Source organism: Pelodiscus sinensis, chromosome 24 (genome assembly GCF_049634645.1).
Source record: "Pelodiscus sinensis isolate JC-2024 chromosome 24, ASM4963464v1, whole genome shotgun sequence".
NCBI classification, from domain to species: Eukaryota; Metazoa; Chordata; order Testudines; family Trionychidae; genus Pelodiscus; species Pelodiscus sinensis.
This window is the reverse complement of record NC_134734.1, coordinates 12128517-12150528: the sequence shown is the minus strand read 5'-3', so window position 1 is coordinate 12150528 and position 22012 is coordinate 12128517. Positions and strand designations below refer to the sequence as shown.

Sequence of the window (22012 nt, the reverse complement as noted above, 5' to 3'; positions counted from 1 at the left end):
TGTCAACTTTTAAGTTCAAAAAATATGAACAGGAACATAACACCAAGTATACATGTTGTGTCCAAATATATTTATAACTGATTTAGACCAACTGACATTAACTGAGATTTTACAATGTGTTCATCTCAATACATATGGATTCGTTGGGGGTCATAAAAGATAGATATTGCCAAATTACTTGGGGGGCCGTATTAAACCGGAACACGGGCCGCAATTGGCCCGCGGGCCGGACTTTGGACATGCCTGATTTAGAGAATTCTCATTGCAACTTCCCAACTGACCATGGTGGCTTTCTAAAGCAAATGTGCTTTGGAGAACACTGGAGTTGCTGTGTCTGTGAGGAGAGGAGGCCATGCAGGTCCAGCTCCAGTCCATGCATAGAGGTACTTATGGGCAGACGGTTCATGTCATGGATGAGAAGGGCCATGAAAGGGAAATGCAGCTATGATCAAGGAGCTGTGTCAGGCTTACTAGAAGCAAGGCAGGCAAATCGTTGTTCTGGTGCAGCTCCTCAGACCTCTTCTATAATGAGTTGTAGGCCAACATCTATGGCAACCTTATCTTCACTGCAAAGAGCCCCAAGGAAATTTCAGGGGAGCTGGAGGCAGTGGCCAGCGTGTCAACCCCAAGGAGAAAGTGATGGATGAGGAAGTGGAGTTGGAGGAGGATGGGGAACATCTAACAAGGTTGTCCAGTGTCATAGCCATTTAATAAAATGTTATTCTTAGCAATAAAATTAATCTATGTGTCCTTCACATGTTGGTTGCTGCTGAAATTCAGAAAGAGGGGCAACCAACACTCTAGCTAAAATCATTAGAAAGGCCCTATTTGGCAGCAAGTAACAATGCCTAGCTAAATGCCTGACAGAAAAACATACTAATAGGGTTCATAGTCAAAATGCTGCTTCAAAGCCTCCCTGATTCGAATAGCATCCCTTTCCCACCAAGTCAATTCCTCCAATAGTCATGGTAGCTGATGGCTCAAATCAATCCCCCGACCCTAGCTTTACAACTGTTGTGCAGAGCACAGCATGCTGCTATGAACATGGGAGTATTTTCCTCATTGATGTCTAACCTGCCAAAAAGGCAATACCAATGAGTCTTCAATCTGCCAAAGGCACTTTCGGCAGTCATTCTGCACTTGTTGAACCCATGGTTAAAGACTTCTTTGGTGCTATCAAGGTTTGTGATATAAGTAGTTTGGGCCAGGTGGGAAGTGCCTCTCCATGGCTACTGCACCTTCAGTGGACACAACCATGGGAGCGGTACACGTCCCCTGGCTGAGGCAGGTCTAAGTTCCTCTGCCCCCTGTGCTCCCCAGCCAGAGTTAGGAATGCAGAAAACTGTGCACTTTCCCCTCACTCAGTCCCACAAAGGGGAAAAATGAGCAATCGTCCCATATGAACCGGGGAAGAATGCTTCAGATCCATCTCCTGTTCTCCCTAGGAGGTGCCGAGGGGGCAGGATGCTGGAGTCTGGGACAGTACTGAAGGGAGGGGAGCCCCCAGCCAGACTCTTTCATGTGCCTGGTGATTCTGTTTCTCTTCTGTATGGTTTTCTGAGAAACAATCCCATTCCAGGCACCACCAAACTCTGCTTCAATTTGAATTTATTGTCAGTGGTCCTGCCCTCTGTGGCAAGAGAGATCAGCACTTCTCCATCTCTTATGGCAGCTTAATCCCCTCTGTTGCATACCCAATATACCCAGATCTTTCAGCCTTTGCTCATAAGGTTGCATTCCATCCCTCTGAGCATCATTTTCAATCATCTCCAGATCTTTTCCAGTTTCTCTTACAGTGCTGACGAAAGTTGGGCACAGTACTCCAGCTAACTTCTAATCAGAACTAAGTTGAGTGGTACTGGCACCTTCCATGACTTGCATGCTATTAATGCAATCTAAACTGCATGGCTTTTTTCCAACACTACCATATTGAGAGCTTATGCCAGTGGTTCTCAAAGTGTGGTCTGTGGCCACCTCCCAGGCTCCGTGGCTCAAGCTCAGCCCCCTGTTCCTCCCCCACGCAGCAGGGAGCCGGCTGTCATTGCAGCCTTGTGGTCAGCACGCCGCTGTGAGGTCGCAGCACCGGCTCTGAGCAGGAAGCCAAAGGGAGTGTGTGTGTGGGGCGGGGAGTGTAGAACAGCCAACATTACTCTTGCATGAGATAAAAACGTAGCAGCAGGGCAGGAGGGAGAAGGAAGCTGAGTTCCAGTAGCTGGGCGAGAAGGTGCGCAGTGCCGGTGCCAGGAACTTTTCCGGCTCCACGCCACCCGGCTGAAGATGAAGCAGCAGGAGGCTCTGTTGCTGTGCAGGCAATAGGCACAGCTGGTGAAGAGATAGGCCGAGGCCATCAAGCCCCCGTGGCTAGGCAGGCTCCAGTATGAAGAGCCCGACCTGGAGGTGTAGCTGACCACGGAGTTGGTTGAGTCTCTGCGGATGCTGAAGCTTGAGAGCAGCATCCTGTGCATCCAGCTTAAGAGCCTGCAGAAGAGGAACCCGACTGAGCCCAGGGAGTGAACGAAATTCAAGGGCAATACCGCTGAAGTACACTGTAGGGCTGCCCGACCCCAGTTCCTTACCCCGTCCAGTCCTGGGGTGTTTGTACCAAGCATCTTACTAAAGCCCTGGGCATCTCCTCTCAAAGGCCCTCCCCCCCCCCCCCCCCACCACCACCACCACCTTCCCCGCCAGACCCAGCTCCAGTCAGCGCGGGCTCCCCACTGCATGGAGGAGGGGGCTGACCTGTGGAGAAATCTCTGTGATATTATGCTTTGTATTAAGATCTTGTCCTTTTAGATATATCTTTGTTAAGTGTTCTTATAGAATCTCTGTAGCATTTCTCCTATAACTTTGTATTAAGATATATAGATCTTGTAAGAAAAAAATGTCTTTTGAGCTCTCCCCTTTCCTTGATTGTCCTGTTGAAATGAATGAGGTGTGAATGGAGACGGAAAGGGGAGCACCTCCAGCAGCAGTTGCAAGGGTGGAGAAGGTCTGGGAGTCAGACCCAAGACAATATCTGAAAAGTGAGCTCATTAAGGAGACTGGACAGACAGACGCCTTGGGAGTCCAGCAGCAAGTGCCTGCCCTTGGAAGAACTCTCTTTGAAGCAGCATTAAGAAAGGCCAGTTGATGACTAATTGGCTGCATGAGAGGGATAAATAGGAGGCATCTTGCAGAGGGACCCCGGGTTTTCATCTTGTCAACATGGGAGCATCGGTCCGGATCAGCAGAAGCCCGGCTCCACCCCCTCCTCCATCTAACTCACCTGGCCAGTGCAGTTAGGGGGAGCAACTTTTGGTAACAACAAGATGGAGTGTGCTTCTGTGTGTGTGAGAGTGCATGAGTGTGATGTATCATATGCATATGATAAGTATTGATTATTCTATGTGTGATCAATAAATGTGGCATGTTGCCTTATCCCTCTGAAAAAGATCCCGAGTACTTCTTTTAAGTACAACACACCCCCTCTCTACTCCACCAGGGAAGGAGTAGAGCAGTAACGTGCTGTCTGGAGGCTTTCCCCACTGCTCCTATTGGCTGGCCAATGGGAGCAACAGGAGCACGAAGCCAAGTAAGCATCCCCCTTTCAAGCCCAGACCTCTGTACCCTAATCCCCCTATTTCACCCCCCATACCCTGCCAAGATCCCGCACTCCCCAGCCTGCTCCTGCATCCTCCCTCCTGGCCACACACTGCTCTTGCTCCTGCTCCCTCCCCCCTGGGAAGACACACTACTCCCAGCTTGCTTCCGCACCCTACCTCCCACCCAGACCTCGCATCCTGCACCCCGCCTCCTGCCCAGATCCTGCATCCCCATCCCTAGTCCACTCTCTTGCAACCCTGCCCTGAACACCTCATTTCTGTACCCACCCCAGAGCCTAAGGTGCTCGACAAAATCCATTAACTCTGGGGCCCCAGAAAAGTAAATCTGGCCTACGGGAAGCTCTGAACCTCAGTCTTCCCTGACCCTTCCCCAGGGGCGGATGAAAGTGCCGCGGGGCCCAGGGCAGCAAAATTTCGCAGGGCCCCTCCTTTGACACAGCGCATGGCCTCGGGAAGCGCGGGGCCCGGGGCAGCCGCCCCGCTTGCCCTGCCCTAAATCCACTGCTGCCCTTCCTTTTGCTTCACTGGACTGGAACACCAGTGGAGTGAGGTATCACAGTTGGGGGCCAAATCAGTGGGGGGAGGGCATTGGAGAAGGTTTTTTCCTTCTCACTTGTGGGACCCAACTGATTTGGGTCAGTGGCATGTGACCCAAAAAAAGTTCCCCACCCCTGCCATAAATAAAGAAAACATTGAAACCTTTTGTGTTGGACATAAATTAATATTTTACTTGACTTAAAATGAAGTTTAATAGACTAACATGAGAAAGTTAAAATATTGAATCTGTTTAATCATTTCAGTTAAACCATTCTCCCTAGCTGCCGCACTAGCAAAATGACTCGGGGTAATTATGTAATTAATAGTGAGTTTCCATTAGGAACTGGTGGTTCATGGACAGGCTTGCGTTGAGCCAAGTGGTCCACAGGCAAAAAAGTTCAAGAACCACCGCTCTAAGATTTTCCATCCTTGTGTGGAGTGAGTTTCCATCCTTGTGTGGAGTGAGTTTTGTCTTGTGTACCAACAATGAGGTCATGTGGGCTTGTTTGGATGTGTGCTACTCTGGCATTCACGTGGTGCTGCTCCCCAAGAAACTCTCTCACGTAGCACCCCCCCCCACACACACACTGTCATGTGGCCCCAGCCCACCCCAGCTGCCGGAGCAGGCTACCCGCCCCCTACTATGCAGCCCTAGCCCATCCAACGCACAGCCACCGCCACCGCCCACATGTGATGCAGCTCCAGCTCTGGCCCCAGCTGGGGCTGCTGGAGCAGATGCCGCCCACCACGTGGACCACAGCTCCAGCCCTGCAGGAGGGCAGAAGCTAAGGTCAGGTCTGTGTGATGGCTGCCTTGCTGCCCCTGGGGTGGGCAGTACATGGCCCTGCCCTGGAACAGCTGAGCCACCACTGCTCGGTTCTGCTGAGGAGGTGGGCGGGCCTCAAATTCTTGGTGTGTGTCTACACAGGTGCACACCTTAGAAGGAAAACTGCTCAGGAGCGGCAGCGGGGCTGGTGGACATACTGGGGGAGGCACAAAATATTCCTGGAGCCCAGGCAGCAGGGGTCCTTATCACTTGCCACTCCTGAGAGTGACAGAGAGGGGAGTTTAACGAGTTTGGCAGGAATTAAGAGCAAGGCTGCTGACTTGCACCGGGCCTGGCTCCACTGCCCAGCTTGTGCACCTATTGAAACCTGGGAGGCGAGCTGCCAGAAGCAAGCCTCACTGCATCTAAAAGCCCCTTTCCAACATCTCAGACACTTCGCCAAAGGATTAATGCCCACAAAACAGATATCAGACAAGATCACAAAGAGAAAACAGTTTCTTGCCACTTTAACCAGAAAGGACACTCTCTAAATGACTTAGCCACCTGCATTCTGCTACAAAGACCTTTTACATCTGCACTTGAAAGGGAATCCTCTGAACTGTCATTCATGTTAAAATTCGACACTTGCCAACAAGGACTTAACAAAACTTTGAACTTTCTCACCCATTACCAAGACAGTTTCCCCAATTATCACCTGTAATACCATTAACTCACAAACATCCCACTCTCCCTACCTTTAATATCAGCAATTCACAGACACTTACCTTCCTTCCTCCCCCTTCCCATCCCCCGCATCCCCCTTCTGTTCTGCAATGTGATTTGTCCTTTTCATATTTGTTCATTTTTTTTAATTGTATCCTTTGGTATATATGGTTGTGACTACTTTCTTCCACTATTTGATCTGAGGAAGTGGGTCTGGCCCATGAAAGCTCATCATCTAATAAACCATCTTGTTAGTCTTTAAAGTGCTACATTGTCCTGCATTTTGCCCCATCTTGAGGGACTGAGTTACTGGATCCGGGATTCAAATAATTAAGAGGGCAACTAATGAATCACAGGGCCGGAGCGAGGGTCAAAGGTGCAAAATCAGAAATCCAAAAGGGGAGACTAAGCAGAGAACTTCGGAGAATGCCCCAAAAGTATCTAGGGAGGGATGTCACGCTTGGGAATTCTGCCCAGAGATATGAGCCAAGGGAAGAATGGCAATAATTTACTCCACAGCTCCAGGACAAGAGCACATTTTGTCTCTCTAATTCTCGGGCTGTTGGCAGGGCCAGATTAAGATGTGCTAAGGCCCTAAACAATGTCGAGTTTAAGAGGGCCCAAGGCATTACCAAAAATGTGTATTATTCTAACAGAAAGAACAATCAAGAGAGAAAAAAATTAAGTATTATATTTGCCATATATACCTGTACATAGGCGAGGATGCAAGTAAAAAGTAGTAATTGTTTTATATTTAGAGGCCCCTCGTCATCTGAAGCCCTAAACTGCATTTTATTTCGCTTGCGCATAAATCTGGCGCTGGCTCCGGACAGGGTAGGGAAAGGCAGAAATCCCGGAGACTACATTTCCCAGAACACATGGGGCTTTCTAAGCAGCTTCCCAGGGAGATCCCGCCTACCCGCAGGCTTCAGGCGCAGAGGCAGCCTGGCGGGAGTTGGGATCGCTGGCGGGTGCTGGAGGAACCAGAACAAAGTGCGATCGGCTCTCGGGGGAAAGCCGCGCTGCTGCCTCCATTCTGCGCGGGGAGCCCGGGCTGAGCATCAGGCGGTGCTGGGGTCAGACCTTCATTTGCCCAGCCCGAGCCTGCAGGTAACGGAGAGAGCCCCGGGCGGGGCAGGGCAGCGGCTGCGCCCCGCGTCCGTGGGAGCCTGGGACCTGCTCCCCGTGTGCCTGTGCCCGCGGGCGGCCCAGGCCACGCTCCGCCCTGGGGCACTCCTGGGAGAGTCGGGAGGGGCGGGGACCAGCTCCCTCCCCCGGCCATGCTGCATTCATAGTGAAGTAGCACATCAGCGGAGCAGATACATGCACACGCCATAGCTCCAACTAGGACATGCCGTGCTCACTGCCAAGCAGGATAGGTGATTGGTTAGGGTCCCACCCAGGTCTGACTGGGGCTGGTTGAAGGCTCAAGGGCTCTGTTCCTTTGGCCTTTTCCTTTTTGCACAATCCTTTCTCAGACTCATAGACTTTAAGGTCAGAAGGGACCATTATGATCATCTAGTCTGACCCCCTGCACAGTGCAGGCTACAGAATCTCACCCACCCCCTCTCACCTATATCTCAGATATTAGAGGGGTAGCCTGTTAGTCTGAATCTGCAAAAGCAGTGAGAAGTCCTGTGGCACCTTATAGACTAACTGAAGTGTGGGAACATAAGCTTTCGTGGGCAAAGACATGCATCTGACGAAGTGGGTCTTTGCCCACGAAAGCTTATGCTCCTACACTTCAGGTAGTCTATAAGGTGCCACAGGACTCCTCGCCGTTATCTCAGATATTGAAGCCTTCAAATACTTTGAAGACCCCAAGATGCAGAGAATCCTCCAGCTGTAATCTGTACCCCATGCTACAGAGGAAGGCGAAAAACCTCCAGGGCTTCTGCCAATCTACCCTGGAGGAAAATTCCTTCCCAACCCCAAATATGGCGATCAGCTAAACCCTGAGCATGTGGGCAAGACTCACCAGCCAGACACCCAGAAAGTTCTCTATAGTAACTCCTATCATCCCTCCATTGACCTATTTACGACTGATAATGAATGGTCAATTAGTTACCAAGATCATGTTATTTCCCTTTATTGTTACATCCCATCTATGCCCAATGCCAAACACTCTCCTCTTAACCTGCCATGGTTATTTCATTTCAGTTTTCTAACTGTGATCTAACAATTGCAACACTGAATGAAAGATAAACCAAAAAGAACCGTTTGAATTTTCAATTTAATATTCTGGGATTTGAATTTAATATCCGGGGACCAACAAGGCTATAGCTTACAATTTCACTCCTTTTCCCTTTGTGTCCTCTCCCCTCCTTCAGCTCCCCTTCAGGTGAGGCTGTCTGTGTGAATGGGAAATTAAGGTTCACTCTTGGAACTGGGTTGGGTCCCACCAGCAGTAATGGGAATGAAAGCCTGTGTGTGTCAGAGACAACAGCAGCTCTGGAACTCTGAGGCCTAGAAAGAAGAAAAGGGAGTAAGCAGATGAGGTTTGTGCAGCATGTGAGTTACTCCTCACATGCAGAATTCATGTCCAGCACAGAATTTCTTCTTTTTTCTGCAGATAAAACATACTGCCTAAGAAGTTCTGCACTTCCCCTTTCACCCATCAAAGGCCACTATAGTGCCAGATTGGCCAGCATTCAGCACAGCACAGCCTGTGGAGCCAGGTTAGATTAGACAGAGTGGGGTACCTGGGACTGCCGGGGAAGAAACAGGCTGGGGTTCAGAATGGCTATGGGGCTGGAGGGGGTACAGACTGCAGCATGGGTTCAGGAACTACTGGGGTGACACTTTGAGCCAAAGGTTAAATGGGAAGAGGGTTGCAGGGCACACGGGGACAGAGGTGTCACCATGCCTCTGTGGATCACCCCCGAGAATAACAGATTCAGGACAAACTGCTGAGATATAGGGCAGATACACCCCAAACCTGGTGGTTAGTCTCCCTAAGACAGTGTTTCCCAAATGGTGCTCTGCGGAACTCCGGGGTTCCGCAAAGTGAAAGTAAGGATTCCGTGGGAACCCGAACACTCCCCCTCCTCCCTTAAAGAGACAGAGAGGAGCCGGCATGCAAAGATGCTGGCTCCTCCTTTGCTTCCCCACTGGGCTTTCAGACACCTCCCCTCCCCCACTGCCACTCTGCCTTTCCAAAGCAACCTAGTAGCAGCAGCAGCTGCTGCCAATCCGACTTCTCTTGCTCAGCAGAAGAGTCCTCCCCTTCCTCTCACCACCACCACTACCACTCTGCCTTTCCAAAGCTGCTGCTACTCGGTCCCTTTGGAAAGGCAGAGGGGGAGAGGACTCTTGTGCTGAGCAAGAGAAGCGGGATCTGCAGCTGCTGCTGCTACTAGGTCTCTTTGGAAACGCAGAGCGTAGGGCGGTGCTGTCAGTCGGTGTGATCACATGGTATATTACTCCGGAAATCCCTTACTTGCTGTCAGGAAGCGTGGCTCACGTGCGTGACTTTAACAATACAAGTTAATAGTATCTACACATAGAATTACATTATTGATACCAAATTTCCCCATGAATCATTGGCTAAAAGAAGGAACTTTTCTTTAAAGTGAGTACTTCAAACCCCCATGTTGTTACTGAAACTTGCAGGGAAGACACCAAGGCAGTTCAAGTTAATAATGAAAAATTACAGCCACGTAATAAGAAACGCAGGTATCGTGAGGACTATTTGTCATTTGCATTCACAAGCAATGGAAATAAAGATGCTCCAGTGTGTACTATGCAACAAAATATTATCTAATAGTTGTTTAGTACCTGCTAAATTGTGAAGACGTTTTGAAAAAAATCATTCAGAATGCAAAGATAAAGATATTCGTTTTTTAATTGGGAAACACTGTCCTAAGATATACCCCAGCAACAGTAAACTTCAGTTTCGCAACACTGGCTACTAAGAAGTCAGAAAAGCAGCTTCCTCTTAGGCATTCCAGTGAAAAACATTCTGGTGGGAGGGGTGTGCTTCACAATGTGACTGAGCCTCGAGCAGCGATGGGCAGTAATTTTTGGTGGGGGGGCCCACTCCAAGTTTTTGGTAAGTGGTCAAGGGCCGCACTTTTCTGTGGAGGGGGTGTGGGGTCTAGGATGGAGGCTGGATACAGAAGGGCGCACAGGGTAAGGGACTGGGGTTCAGGAGAGGGTGTGGGGTCTGAGAGGGTGTTAGGGTGGAGGAGAGGGTTGTGACTTGGGGCAGGGGATTAGGGTGTAGGGTCAGGGGTGTGTGTGGCTGCAGGAGAGGATTCTGGCCTGGGGGGGGGTCTAGGAGAGGGTACAGAATCTGGGAGGGAGATGTCACCTGGGGCAGGGGGTGCAGAGGGCTTGGATGGTGATTTGAGGGAAGGATTTGGGGTGCAGGAGTGGTTGGGGTGCCAGAGGCAGGTGCCCTCTGGGAGGAATTTACCTAAGTGTCTCCCGGCCAGCAGGCTGTAGCACCCCCAAGGCAGACTGGGCTCCCTGCCTGCTGCAGCCCCAGCCCGCTTGAAAATTCAGTCTGCTCCTTCCACATGGCTCTCAACTCTGTGTGGGGAAAGAGGCTGCTGCTGCCCCAGTCTCTCAGGCCAATCTCTCAGCTCCAGTTGGCTGGATGTTCCCAGCCAATAGGAGATGAGAGATTGGCTGAAGTCATTTCTTATTGGCTGGTTGTTTCTGGCCAGTCGGAGCCGAAGATTTGGCTGGGGGCAGGTAGATCACACAAAGCCTCCCTCTCCCTGCAGAGCAGAGAGTAGCAGGGACTGTGTTTTAAACTGCTGCAGCTGCGTGCTTGAGGGTCCCAGCAGGGTGGTTTCATGGGCTGGATCTGGTGCCTTGGCTGGGCCGTATTTTGACCAGCCCTGGCCTAGAGTGTGGGTTAGCAGGGAAAAATCCTAAGGGGAATTTTTGTGTGGAATGGACAAAAGTCCCTCTGCTTTCTCTTGCTTGGCCCGTCTCACCCTGGCAGGCTACAGAATAACATCCGCGTTTTGTTCCAGAGTATCACATCCCTAGGGGGAAGGAAATGGCTGCCATGGAGCTGGCTCAGGTAAGAGGTTATCAGGGAGCTGCTGGTGAGTTCTTTGGAGGAAGATGAGCAGTAAATACATAGGAGAGTGGGAGCTACTAGCGATGGTAGTGCAGCCTGCAAGCTTTCTAGGAACCACTGTGCCCTCTGTCCCTTAGGTTGGGTGGCCCTTCTCACTTTGCTTTGCTGGAGTTTCAGCCGGTCTCTCCAGGCTTTGTTATCAACATGGCAGCTGTTGGTGTCATACTCAACAGAGCTACCTGAGTGCTTTACCTGAACCACTCAAGGACAGATAGGAAATTGGCTCTAGTCTTCTTGCTCCCCGGCTTTGCACCTCTGCCAGAGCATAAACCCAGAATTATATCATCTTAAACTGCACAGGGATCTGTGCAATGTAAGCTCATTAACGTAGTTTACCTCCTCACAGTGTGGGGAAGATACATATAACCCACTTGTGTTAAGCAAGCTGAGATTTTTCCACAGACACCTCATTCAAAACACACTGGGAAAATGCAAGATTATGCATGATAGCAAACAGATCGAAGCAGATTACCTAGCAAATAAATAAAAATGCAAATTTAAGCCTAAAATATTAGATCAATAGGATTTGAGTTACTTCACCATTTATCTTCTGTGAATTGTGGGGTTGTGGCTGAAGAAGCAAGTCCTGAGTGTTGGACTTTTTCTTTTCCAGGGGCCTGTGACCTTTGAGGAGGTGACTATGTATTTCACCAAGGAAGAGTGGGCTCTGCTGGGCCCTGATCAGAGAGCCCTCTACAGAGCCGTCATGAAGGAGAACTATGAGAATGTGACCTCACTGGGTAAGGAGTCCTGTCCCTGTGATTATCAGAAGGGGTGGCATCTCTGAAGAACCTGAATCATACTAACTTTATACCTTTACTCATCATACAAGTTTTGACAGGTTTCCTTGTGTGATGAAGTGGGGTTTTATTCACCTTGTTGCACGTGAGTCTTGTCTTGTAACACTAGGTGTACCTCCATTTCTCTGGAGACTGCACTAATGCCTCTGGCAGTAGTCCCCAATGTTTTTGTGGCCAATAGCACATTCATGTTTTCAGAAGAGTGTGGTGGGCGCCAACAGTTTCTCAAGGCTTATTTTGTATTTGTACATTAAATAATACAAAAAACATCATATTTAATGTTACATAATATATGAATCCCTAAGATAAAAAAGGTAATTTTACATGTAAAAGGTATTGTTGCATAAATTGCTAGTTTCGTCCCCTGGAGGCTAGTTCAATTTGCCTCAAGAAGAGAGTCACACTTTCAGGCTGGGTCCAACTCCATTTATTGTTTGCAAACAAGTTCGACCGAGGAGCTCAGTGCTCAAAGCAAGGTCGACCTTGAGCATCGCCTGAGCTGAAACTTTTATAGATTTCACATTCTTTCTGGTCAGCATGTCGCAACGTGATTGGTCACTGCAAGTTTACTCAGTTCCCTGGCAGAAAGTTTAGCAGCTTCTAAGGCATGCGCAATCAGCTAAATGATACGTGCTGTTTTGAGCTTAAGCAATGGAGGGGAAGAAGCACACTTAGTTTTTACTACAGTATTAATTAAATTATTCGGCAATTACTCTTTCACCTTACCATGTGAATTTGCTCTTTATTATCTACCTGTAAGAAAAATTAAGGAGTTTTTACAAAATAAATATCATAAACAGTTTTCATCTTATTTATTTTAAAAAAGTAAAACATTATTGAACAGCTGGTCCAAATATATTTATTATTCTTACTTTAACATAGATAGCCAGTTATGGTTAATTAAAAAATATTCTTTGTATTGTTACTTGTAACTGGATTTCAATAAACAAACAAACAAATATGAAAAATAGTTAAACACAAAGTTAATCGTACTCGCTCATCAGCACTTAATGGAAAATAGGATTTCATTAAGTCACGTGGTTTTTCTAATAGTCAGTATTTTTGGCACTGCATTTCTTCAGCCAATTTTTCATAGTTGGGAGAGTAGAATGATATTCCCATTCGTAAGCAATTGTCAAGATGGGCATCTGTAAGCTGAGATCTGTATTTTGATTTTATGATGTTCATTGTTGAAAACAGAACTTCACATAGATAAGTGGAACCGAAATAAGATTTTATTTTGTATGCTACATTTTTTAAGGCAGGAAACTTTTTTCAGTCAACCAGATTCCAAAAGTTTTCATCTGTTGCACAGGATTTTAGAACAATATCATTTTGAAGGTCCAAAATCTCCAGTTCCACTTCTTCTGTTCTTACTTGAATGAGACTCACAATTGATGTAGCCATTTCTGTTACCTCTGTTTGGCAAGTAAAAGGATTCACAAGAAAGGCAACTATAGGCTCAATGATGGTGAACTGTTGAAATCTCTTTTCAAATTGTTCCAGAAGTCTTTGAATGTGGATAACAAATGGTGAAGGGTTAAAATCACTGTCATATACCATTTTCTTTATTCTTGGGAAATGTATGAGAGACTTCGTCTTCTTATGTGACATCCACAAGATCAGTTTTGCTTTGAATGATTTTACAGAACCTATCTTTGAGCCACATGTTTGTCTTTTCCCTGGAGCTCAAGATTTAAAATGTTCAATTTGTCTTATGTCAGCAAGAAAAGCCAAGTCCGTTAACCAGCTGGAGTCTTCTAGTTGCTCGAAGTTCTGATTTGTGGACTTCAGAAATTCTTTGATCTCTTCAATTAGGCTTAAAAAACGTGCAAGAACTTTACCTTTGCTCAGCCATTGTACTTGTGTGTGCAAGATAAGATCAGATTGTTTATCATCAAAATCTTCCAACAGGGCCTTAAAAAGTCGGTGTTGCAAAGGTTTCGCTCGAATAGAGAGTTAATTATTTTAATAACGACATTCATGACATGTTGAAAAGAAGGAACTTTGACGCACAAAGCTTCTTGGTGGATAATGCAGTGATAAGTCATAAATTTTGGAAAGGATTCATTCTTTTTTCAGAGTGCAATGAATCCATTGCTTGTGCCCCGTCAATGGTGATCGCAGACAGCTTGTGTAGTGGCATACTAATTGATGTTGTGTATAATTTAAATAAATTATAGATGTCCTCACCCTTTGTTCGCCCTTTCATAGGCAATACTTTTAGTATCTCTTCTTTTACGATGAAATCACTAAATACCATCCTCACCATAACTGCCAACTGCGCTTTATTTCAAAATTGGTAAACTTCAAATTATGAGGAAAAATGCCTTTTTTGAAAGAGATGTTTCTAAAAAAGGCATATGTGGATTTGGGGGAGTCAGTTCTTTCGAAAAAAGAGGCCTCCAGGAAAAACCACAGGTGCCCTGGTAGACAATCCATCTATTCTAATCACAGCTCTATAGTTCCTGTCTCCAGCCACAACTTAAAGCCGCAGGCAGCTGGGGCAGGCATTGTGGCAGGAAGCTGGCCTCACAGCAGCACAATGACTGCACGGCTCTCCCTGCCACACCAGCCAGCAGCCATGGCAGAGCCACAAGGCCCCCAAGGGCCTCCAGCCCTTCCAGGGAGCTGTCCCAGGCCCCATCCTGGTCGGGGGTTGAGATCCAGGTTCTCCTGGAGCTCTGAGCCGAGGAGGTGTCCCTCCAGATCCTTCAGTCGTGCCGCCGAAATGCAGACACCTATGGCTGCATGGCCGAAGCTCTGGCCCCTTGACCAAGTCTGCTGCTCGGGCCCGTGATCACAGCTCCCGCTCCAGAGCAGCCCCACACTACTGCCTCTTCTTCCAGGAGCTCCATCAGATCCTGGGGATAGGCAACCCCTGTCTCCATGCATCCTTGTGGAGTCGGGGTTGGAGACACCCGTTGTGATCCAGCCAGATGGCTGGACGATGACCAGCAGCTGCAGGAGGAGGGGGACACTGGCAGTGTTGTCATCCTCAACCTGGAGCCGGTCCCCCAGGCCCAGCACACCTCTCAGGCATCCTCTGACGCCAGGGAAAGAACATCAGGCGAGTGCTGTGAGGTTGGCACACACACAGGGCAGGGGAGGCGGGAGAACAGGGGATGGGGCATGATCGTCACTTGTCCTGCCCGACCTGCACAGCTTGCAGCTGGCTGTGCACATGCAGCGGCTGTATGCAACATGTGGCCTCAAGAGTCAGTCCCAGAGCACACACGGGCTGCTGCTCACAGTTTAGGGGGAGGCCCCACACACATCCAACCCCAGAGAGGGCTGTCCCCCAGGCACTGCTGGAAGCAGACTGGGCACAAGGGCGCATGCATGACCCCGCACAGACCGATAAGTATCGCAGATAGCCATGCCTGCACGCGCAAGGCACCACCTGCTCCTGCAGACAGCGCTGCCAGGTGCAGGTGTGTGTGTGCACGCCTCAAGGAAAGCCAGGCTGCTCCAGGCCCTTCTTCCGCACCTGGGAACCCCCTGTGGCTGGATACTTCCCTGTGCTGCTTCTCCATGGTGGGAGGGCGGGGGTAGGCAGGATGGTCCCCTGTGCATCTCAGAGCCCCTGTGAGGCTGGGGCTGCTGGACAGGCCACACGTGGCCTTGCTGTCAGGACATTAGCGTCCCCTGTTCCAAGGACAGTTGCTCGCTGCTCACAGAGGAGGGCATGCTCTCACGGACAACGTGTGCATGGATGACTGACTGCCTCTCCCTCTTGTCCTCCACAGCCAGACCAGCTGTCCATGAGGGGCGAGCCAGACCAGCCCCGCCAGCCAACCGAAGCTGTGGGAGCCACAGGCACTGGCACGTACACCACAACCTGATGCGCCAGCACATCCAGGTCCTTCGAGACCTCCAGCAAACCCTCGACGACAAGTTTCGTGCGGAGGCCGAGTGGCACGAGCGCCTGTGGAGCGAGCTGGTGCATCAGGGCGAAAATGTGTGCGCCATGATCCAGGAGGTCATGGCGGATCCGGGTCCTGTCCCTGTTGCCGCTCCCCCTGTTCACGCCCCCCCTGCCCCTGTTTTCCCCTTGCCACCCTTGACCCAGCTGCAGCCCTGCCCCCCTCCTGCCCAGCCCCCTGTTGTCCCAGGCGTCACCCAACCCCGAGTCCGTCGAGGTCCCCGGACTCGAGGTGGCAGTTGCTTGCGCTCTACACGACACCCCCCTCCTGCTTCTGAGCCCCCCTCCTGCTTCTGAGCCCCTTTCCCTCCTCCAGGATATGAGCCCCCCCCCTCCACCCCAGTTACTCACAGTTTGTATAAGTTAACACAGAGTTTATTTTGAAATCAAAACTGTTGTCTTTATTGATTATCCAGGAAATGGGGGAAGGAAGGGGTTGTGTTGGGAAAGGTATTGGGGGGCAAGTCACAAGCCCCCATTGGGGAGGCCCTGGGTAGAGTTGTTGGGCTCCTTCAGAGAATCTCTCTCTCAGGGCCTCCCAAATGTGCACGCCGACCTGATGGTAGCTATCCAGGGCTGTTCAAACTGCCTCCCCTCACCACCAGCTGGTGTCTCCCACCCCAGGAGGAAGGCCTCCTCTTTGCTCTCTAAAAGGTTGTGGAGCACGCAACACGTAGACACCACCTCAGGGATGTTGTACTCCCCCATGTTGAGGCGAGTGAGCAGGCATCTGAACCGCGCTCTGAGGAGCCCAAAGGCTCGTTCCACCTGCATCCAAGCCCAGTTCTGGTGCATGTTAAATTATTCCCTTTTCAGGTCCAGGTGGCTAGTTCCCTCAGGTCCAGGTGGCCAGTGCAGGGCTTCATGAGCCACAGCATCAGTGGGTAGGCCGCGTCTCCCATGATGCAAGTCAACATCTGCACGTCGCCACCGCAAAGTTGCGCTCTGGGAAGAATGTTCTAGCCTGCGATAGAGGTAAGAGTTCCTAAATATGCAGGCATCATGTGCCTGGCCCGACCATCCGACACAAATGTCTGTAAAGCCGTGGTCGCCAACCGGTCGATTGCGATTGACTGGTAGATCGCGAGGCCTTGACCAGTCGATCGTGAGGCGTTCGGGGCCCCCCTTTTCCCATAGCACTCGCTATGCCAGCTGTGCCTCTGCCTTTTAAATGTGGTAAGAGCCAGCCGCAGCTCTGATTACATTTAAAAGGCAGAAGGGCAGCAGGGAACATGTGGTGAGCAGGGACTCCAGCAGTCCTCACTCACCCCGTGTTCTAGCTACTGCGCTTCTGCCTTTGAAATGTAACAGCAGCCAGGGATGCGCCCCCACACACTCACTGAGGCAGTGGGATCCAGAGTGGTCTGGCAGCCAACTCCGCTCTGCTACCCTATCCCAGCCCGCTGCGCTCTGCGTCTCTGCGGTGGCGGGAAGCAGAGAGGCCTGAGGCCAGCGCATTTTGCTTCCTGCTGCTGCAGTGAAGCTGAGTGCAAACAAAGCTCACAAAGCTCATGGCCTAGGGCAGCCACTCCAAGCCATCCTATGGACAGGGCAGCTCTGAGTAGCACAGTGAGATAGTTACACACTGTGCCCTGCTATCACTGTTGATACTAGAGCACCAACCGTGGACACTCCGCAGACAGGAGGACTGTGCTGTGACCATGCACAAGCCATGTAATTAGAGCAGGGTTTTTTGATTGTCAGTGTAATTTGCATAGAGAAATCATTAGAGTGTAGACAGGGCCTAAGACCTGCCAATCATTATCTTTTGGCAGCCATTGTCTTTACATATGCTTTCTCTCTCTCTCTCTCTCTCTCTTTTTTAACTTGGTAATTTCACTTTCACTTGGTAAATTCTTATGTCCATCCTTCCATTCCCACCTCTATAGTTTGGGTCTTCACTACCCAAGCACAGCTAACTGCAAGTGGGGTGCCCTGGAGAGAAAGGGGTGTGATGTGTTAAAGGGACATTTTTTTGTCACTGCAAGGTGGGAAACTGAGGCAAAGGACACTACCCCATGCACTGTGGGGTTGGGTTTTGTCTATGCATTTCATAATTTTATCTCTCTAAGGCAGCATTTCCCAACCTATGGGTTGGGACCCAAATATGGGTTGCCATTACATTTCAAAGGGGTTGCCAATTGTCTCCCCAGATGGCTCTTAAGGAGCCATTCACGCATTTGAAAAAGTCCCCAGCTGAACGTCTCTGCAGCTGGCTTAGTCTTAAGGAGCCATTTACCTGAAGTGGTTCTCAACTTAACTGGTTTAACAACCTTCAGGCAGTTAAACTGATCAGTTGAATTGAATAACATTTCAGTGACTCAGAGCAGACTAGGGAAATATCCCTAGAGGTGGGCTAGGGAACCCAGAGAAGAAGCAGGGCCCAGCTCAGGTAGGTGGGGGTGGGTGTCTGGTTGAGAGGTTTCCAGCCACCCCAGCCAGGGTTCGGGCAACTGATGTTGGCCGGCCAGGAGTCTGCCCTGGCCGGCTTGTAGCCGCGGAGGAAACCAGGGTCCCCCCCGCTGCTCCGGCCAGGTTCTCGTGGCTGGCAAAATTAACTGCACCACTGGGCACTGTGTAAATCAGAGCTACTCAAGACGCAGTTGGTGCCCATCGGAGAATGGTCTTGTCTGCAGCCACCCTGGGGCTGCCTCTGTGCTGGTGAGCTCTTCGTGCCAGGCCTGGGTGGGGAGGCAGCTCAGGACTTGTGGCGGAGCCTGGGGAAGGGGCTGGGACTGTGCTCTGTGGGCTGAGGGTACACGCTGGGACTGTGCTGAGGGGTGCCGGAGTAGGCCTTGGGACTGTGTTCGGAGCCTGGGGCTAGAGGCTGGGACTGTGTTCTGGAGGGGTGCCAGGGTAGGGTCTGGGACTGTGTTTGGAGCCTGGGGGTAGAGGCTGGGACTATGTGGGGGAGCAGGAATTGGGTTGCAGTGGGAGGGCTGGAGGGTGCCTGTTCTGGGGGAGGGGTGGGTGCATAGGGATAAAGTAGTGGGCTGGGGTGCCTGGCTCTGGGGGAGGGAAGGGGCATTGGGTTGGAGCAGGGGAGCTGGAGGGTGCCTAGCTCTGTGGTAGGAGAGGGGCTATTTTAATAAATTTTGTGATCTGCTAAGTTGCGGCCCTTGGCATGTGCTATATCAGGGTACATCTAGATTTCAAGCTTTTGTCGACAGAAGCTTTGTCGACAGATACTGTCCACAAAGCTTCTGTCGACAAAGAACATCTAGACTACATTCAGTTCTGTCGACAAAGCAAGCTGCTTTGTCGACATGGCAGTGTAGATGCAAAGGACAGTTTAGATGCAATAACGCTTTCTGTCGACAGAACTCTGTCGACAGAAGTCATTATTCTTTGTAAAATGAGGTTTACCAGTGTCGACAAAACTGCTGAGTTCTGTCGACGTTATGTCGACAGAACTCAGCGGTAGTGTAGACACAGGTTTAGTTTTGTCAACAAAAGTCCACTTTTGTCGACAAAACCCTGTAGTCTAGACACACCCTCATTGTGGCCCCCGGAGCTTCCAAAGTTGAGTAGCCCTGGTGTAAATAACAGCCGGTAATATACACCGTCTCAGACTTACTATGTCGCATAATCATAATGCATGTAAGTGCTTTTGTTAGTAAAGCAGCAATCTGGTGTTTGCTTGGCACAATCTTATTGCGTGCATGTGTTTTTGTTATTAATACAGCAGGGGACTGTACATTTCATTTTGCCCTTTATTTGAAAAAATGACTTCAGCAAAAAGAAAGTATGTTGACGAATACATCAAGTATGTGTTTACTTTGATAATTACAGCAGGAGTGGAAAGGCCACAGTGCGTCATATGCATGGAAGTTCTTTCCAATGTATCACTGAAACCAACTAAATTGCGACGTCATTTAAATACTAAACACCCTCAATTTAAGAGCAGAGATGTGAATTTTTTGAAACAAAAAGCAGAAGGTGTCTAGAAATGCAGACTTGATCGTGGGTCTTATCAGCAACAAAAGTTAGCTGCCATAGAAGCCTCATACGTTGTAGCATTGAAAATTGCAAAAGAGCATACCATAGCTGAGGATCTAGTTCCCTGTATCAAGGAGATTGTCTGCCTTTTGGTAGGTGCAGATACTTTGAAAAAGCTGCAACCTTTGTCCATGTCTTGTAATACAATTAAGCGTAGAATTACTGACATCTAATGACATCAAATTTCAAGTCATCGAAGCAATTAAAAATTCTCCTGGAAGATTATTCAGTATGCAACTTGATGAGACAACTGATGTGTATAATCTTGCACAACTGATGGTGTATGTTCAGTATATTAAAAATTAATATGTAAAAGAAGAATTTTTGTTCTGCAAACCATTGGAAACTATGACCACTGCACAAGATGTGTTCAATATCTTGAATATTTTCTTTGAAGAACATTCCATAGAATGAAAAAACTTGTGTGGCATTTGCACAGATGGGGTTCCTGCTATGTTTGGTTGCAAGTCTGGATTCCAAACCCAGGTTAAAAACGTTTCTCCAAAAGTAATTGGAATTCACTGTTTCATCCATTGGCAAATACTAGCAACTAAAACTTTACCTATTTCTTTCAACCAGGTACTCAATGACGTTATTAAAGCTGTAAATTTTATTAAATCCAACACACTCAGAACTCGCATATTTAAAAACCTTTGTTCAGAACTAGGTTCTTTGCGTGAAGTATTATTGTTTCACACTGAAGTAAGATGGCTGTTGTGAGGCAAAGTTCTAAATCAGGTGTTTGAGTTACGAAATGAACTTAAAACATTTTTTATGTCAGAACAAAACTGAGTTTGAATATTTGTTTACAGAAAAGAAGAGTTTGTATAAAATAGCATACCTAGTGGACATTTTTGGCCTACTAAATTATTTAAATGTGTCACTTCAGGACCAAATTCTACAGTTATTGGATTATTGGAGAAAATAAAATCCTTCAGAATGAAACTGCAATTATGGATTGATATATATATATATATATATATATATATGTTTCCAACCCTCGCAACCTTTCTTGAAGAAAGTACAAATGACCTTAATATTAATGATGATTTGCGATTGTCGATACAGGGGAATTTGAGACATTTAAGTGATGAGCTACTCTGATATTTTCCAGATACAGATGAAAAGTTGCTTGCTCTTGCAACTAATCCTTTCAGTGTGGATGTTTGTGATGTACCTGAAAAAATGAGGAAGAATGGCTCTTGCACAAGAAGGGGGGGTTTGCACAAAAAGTAGCCATCTACGCTGCTTGTTTTTGTGCAAAAGCTTCTTGTGTAAAAACAGGTGCTCATTACATATGTAAATGAGGCTCAGCGATATTCCACCTTCCTGTGTCTCTTGTTTGAGCCAAGGCCCTTAACTCCATTGAAACCTTCTCTCTGGCACTGGCAAGGGTCAAACTTCATCCCCACTCTCCTCTTTCACTCTCCTCTTTCTTTAGGCTGCTGCTGTTATTTCATGAAATGTTAAGGGGTATGTCTATATGGCAACATTATTTTGAAATAACTTAGTCCACAGTTATTTTGAAATAATGTTGAAATCCTGTCGAACTGGAGGGCATCTTACTCCGATTCCTGTAACCCTCATTGTAGGAGGAGTAAGGGAAGTTGGGGGAAGAGGGCTCTATTTCCAAATCAGTTCTGTGTAGACGTTCCCAATTTCGAAATAAGCTATTTTGAAATAAGCTCCGCAATTGACGTAGCTCAATTTGCGTAGCTTATTCCGAGTTAAGTTCTGCTGCATAGACGCACCCAAGGATGGACTAAAAACCTGAATTCACTCTAGGGTATGGAGAAAAAGGAGCCACAAGACCAAACCTGGACAAAGCTGACAGCCACAGAGAAAACCTCCCCCTGGCTATTGGAATTACTGATGTGCTAGAGATGTAACTGGGGAAGGCATTGTCGAGGCAGGGAACGGACAATGTACAGCAATGACATTAGCCGCAAACATGCTCCACGCAGGCTGCAGCCTGAAGGGAAAGGACAAGAATCTGTTTGCTGTAGCCATGGACACACTTGTGCCAGGGAACAGCAGTGAGTGTGTTGTGCAAGCTGGTCTGAGCCAAGAACTGGAAAGGATCAATCCATGAGAGCAGAAGCAACGCGTGGTGAAAAAGCTGAGTTGGATGTACTTGTGGCCAAGTGGTTAAGGCAATGGACTAAAAATCCATTGGGTCCACTGCGCACTATGGAAATGTTACAGATCTGATCTCTGCTGTTTTAGTGGCAGCGCATCCTGGGTGCCAACGGAGTCAGTCCAGCCTTACTCTTCCATCTTGTCTCCACAGGCCATTCAGCTGTGTTGCAACTTTCTCGCTCAGGGGTGTGAAAACACACACACACACCCGAGCACAAGTGACATCACAGTAAACACACTTCCAGAGCTGTTAGCTACTCCCCTCAAGGAGATGGTCCATCCTAGAACACTGAGGGCATGTCTGCAATAGGAAATTATTTGGCAATAACTTATTTTTCAGTAACTCCTGAAATAACAATTGTGAAATAAGCTTGTTCCCCCAGATAAACTGGAGTTATTATTTCGAAATAGTCAGCCCCGTATTTC

At 48.5% G+C, this 22012-nt stretch overlaps 2 protein-coding genes across 5 annotated transcripts in view; one reads left to right on the top strand and one right to left on the bottom strand.

Annotated features, from left to right (window-relative positions):
- The window catches only part of LOC102443733 (uncharacterized), a 277521-nt gene that overhangs the window by 170853 nt on the left and 84656 nt on the right, over positions 1-22012 (bottom strand). The gene's annotated exons all lie outside the window — the stretch shown is intronic.
- Positions 6532-15858, top strand: LOC102456015 (zinc finger protein 534-like). 4 transcript variants are annotated; one of them, XM_075907205.1, is made up of 6 exons: positions 6532-6738; positions 8201-8306; positions 10614-10663; positions 11337-11463; positions 14373-14593; positions 15273-15858. In XM_075907205.1, the coding sequence occupies exons 3-6, from the start codon at positions 10640-10642 to the stop codon at positions 15366-15368; spliced, it is 468 nt and encodes a 155-aa protein (XP_075763320.1). In that variant the 5' UTR covers positions 6532-6738; positions 8201-8306; positions 10614-10639; the 3' UTR covers positions 15369-15858. The 4 variants fall into 4 exon arrangements, with proteins under 4 accessions (XP_075763320.1, XP_075763319.1, XP_075763318.1 ...); XM_075907204.1 differs by lacking the exon at positions 14373-14593 and having other exon boundaries at positions 6534-6738; positions 10583-10663; positions 15273-15839; XM_075907203.1 differs by lacking the exon at positions 14373-14593 and having other exon boundaries at positions 6534-6738; positions 15273-15838.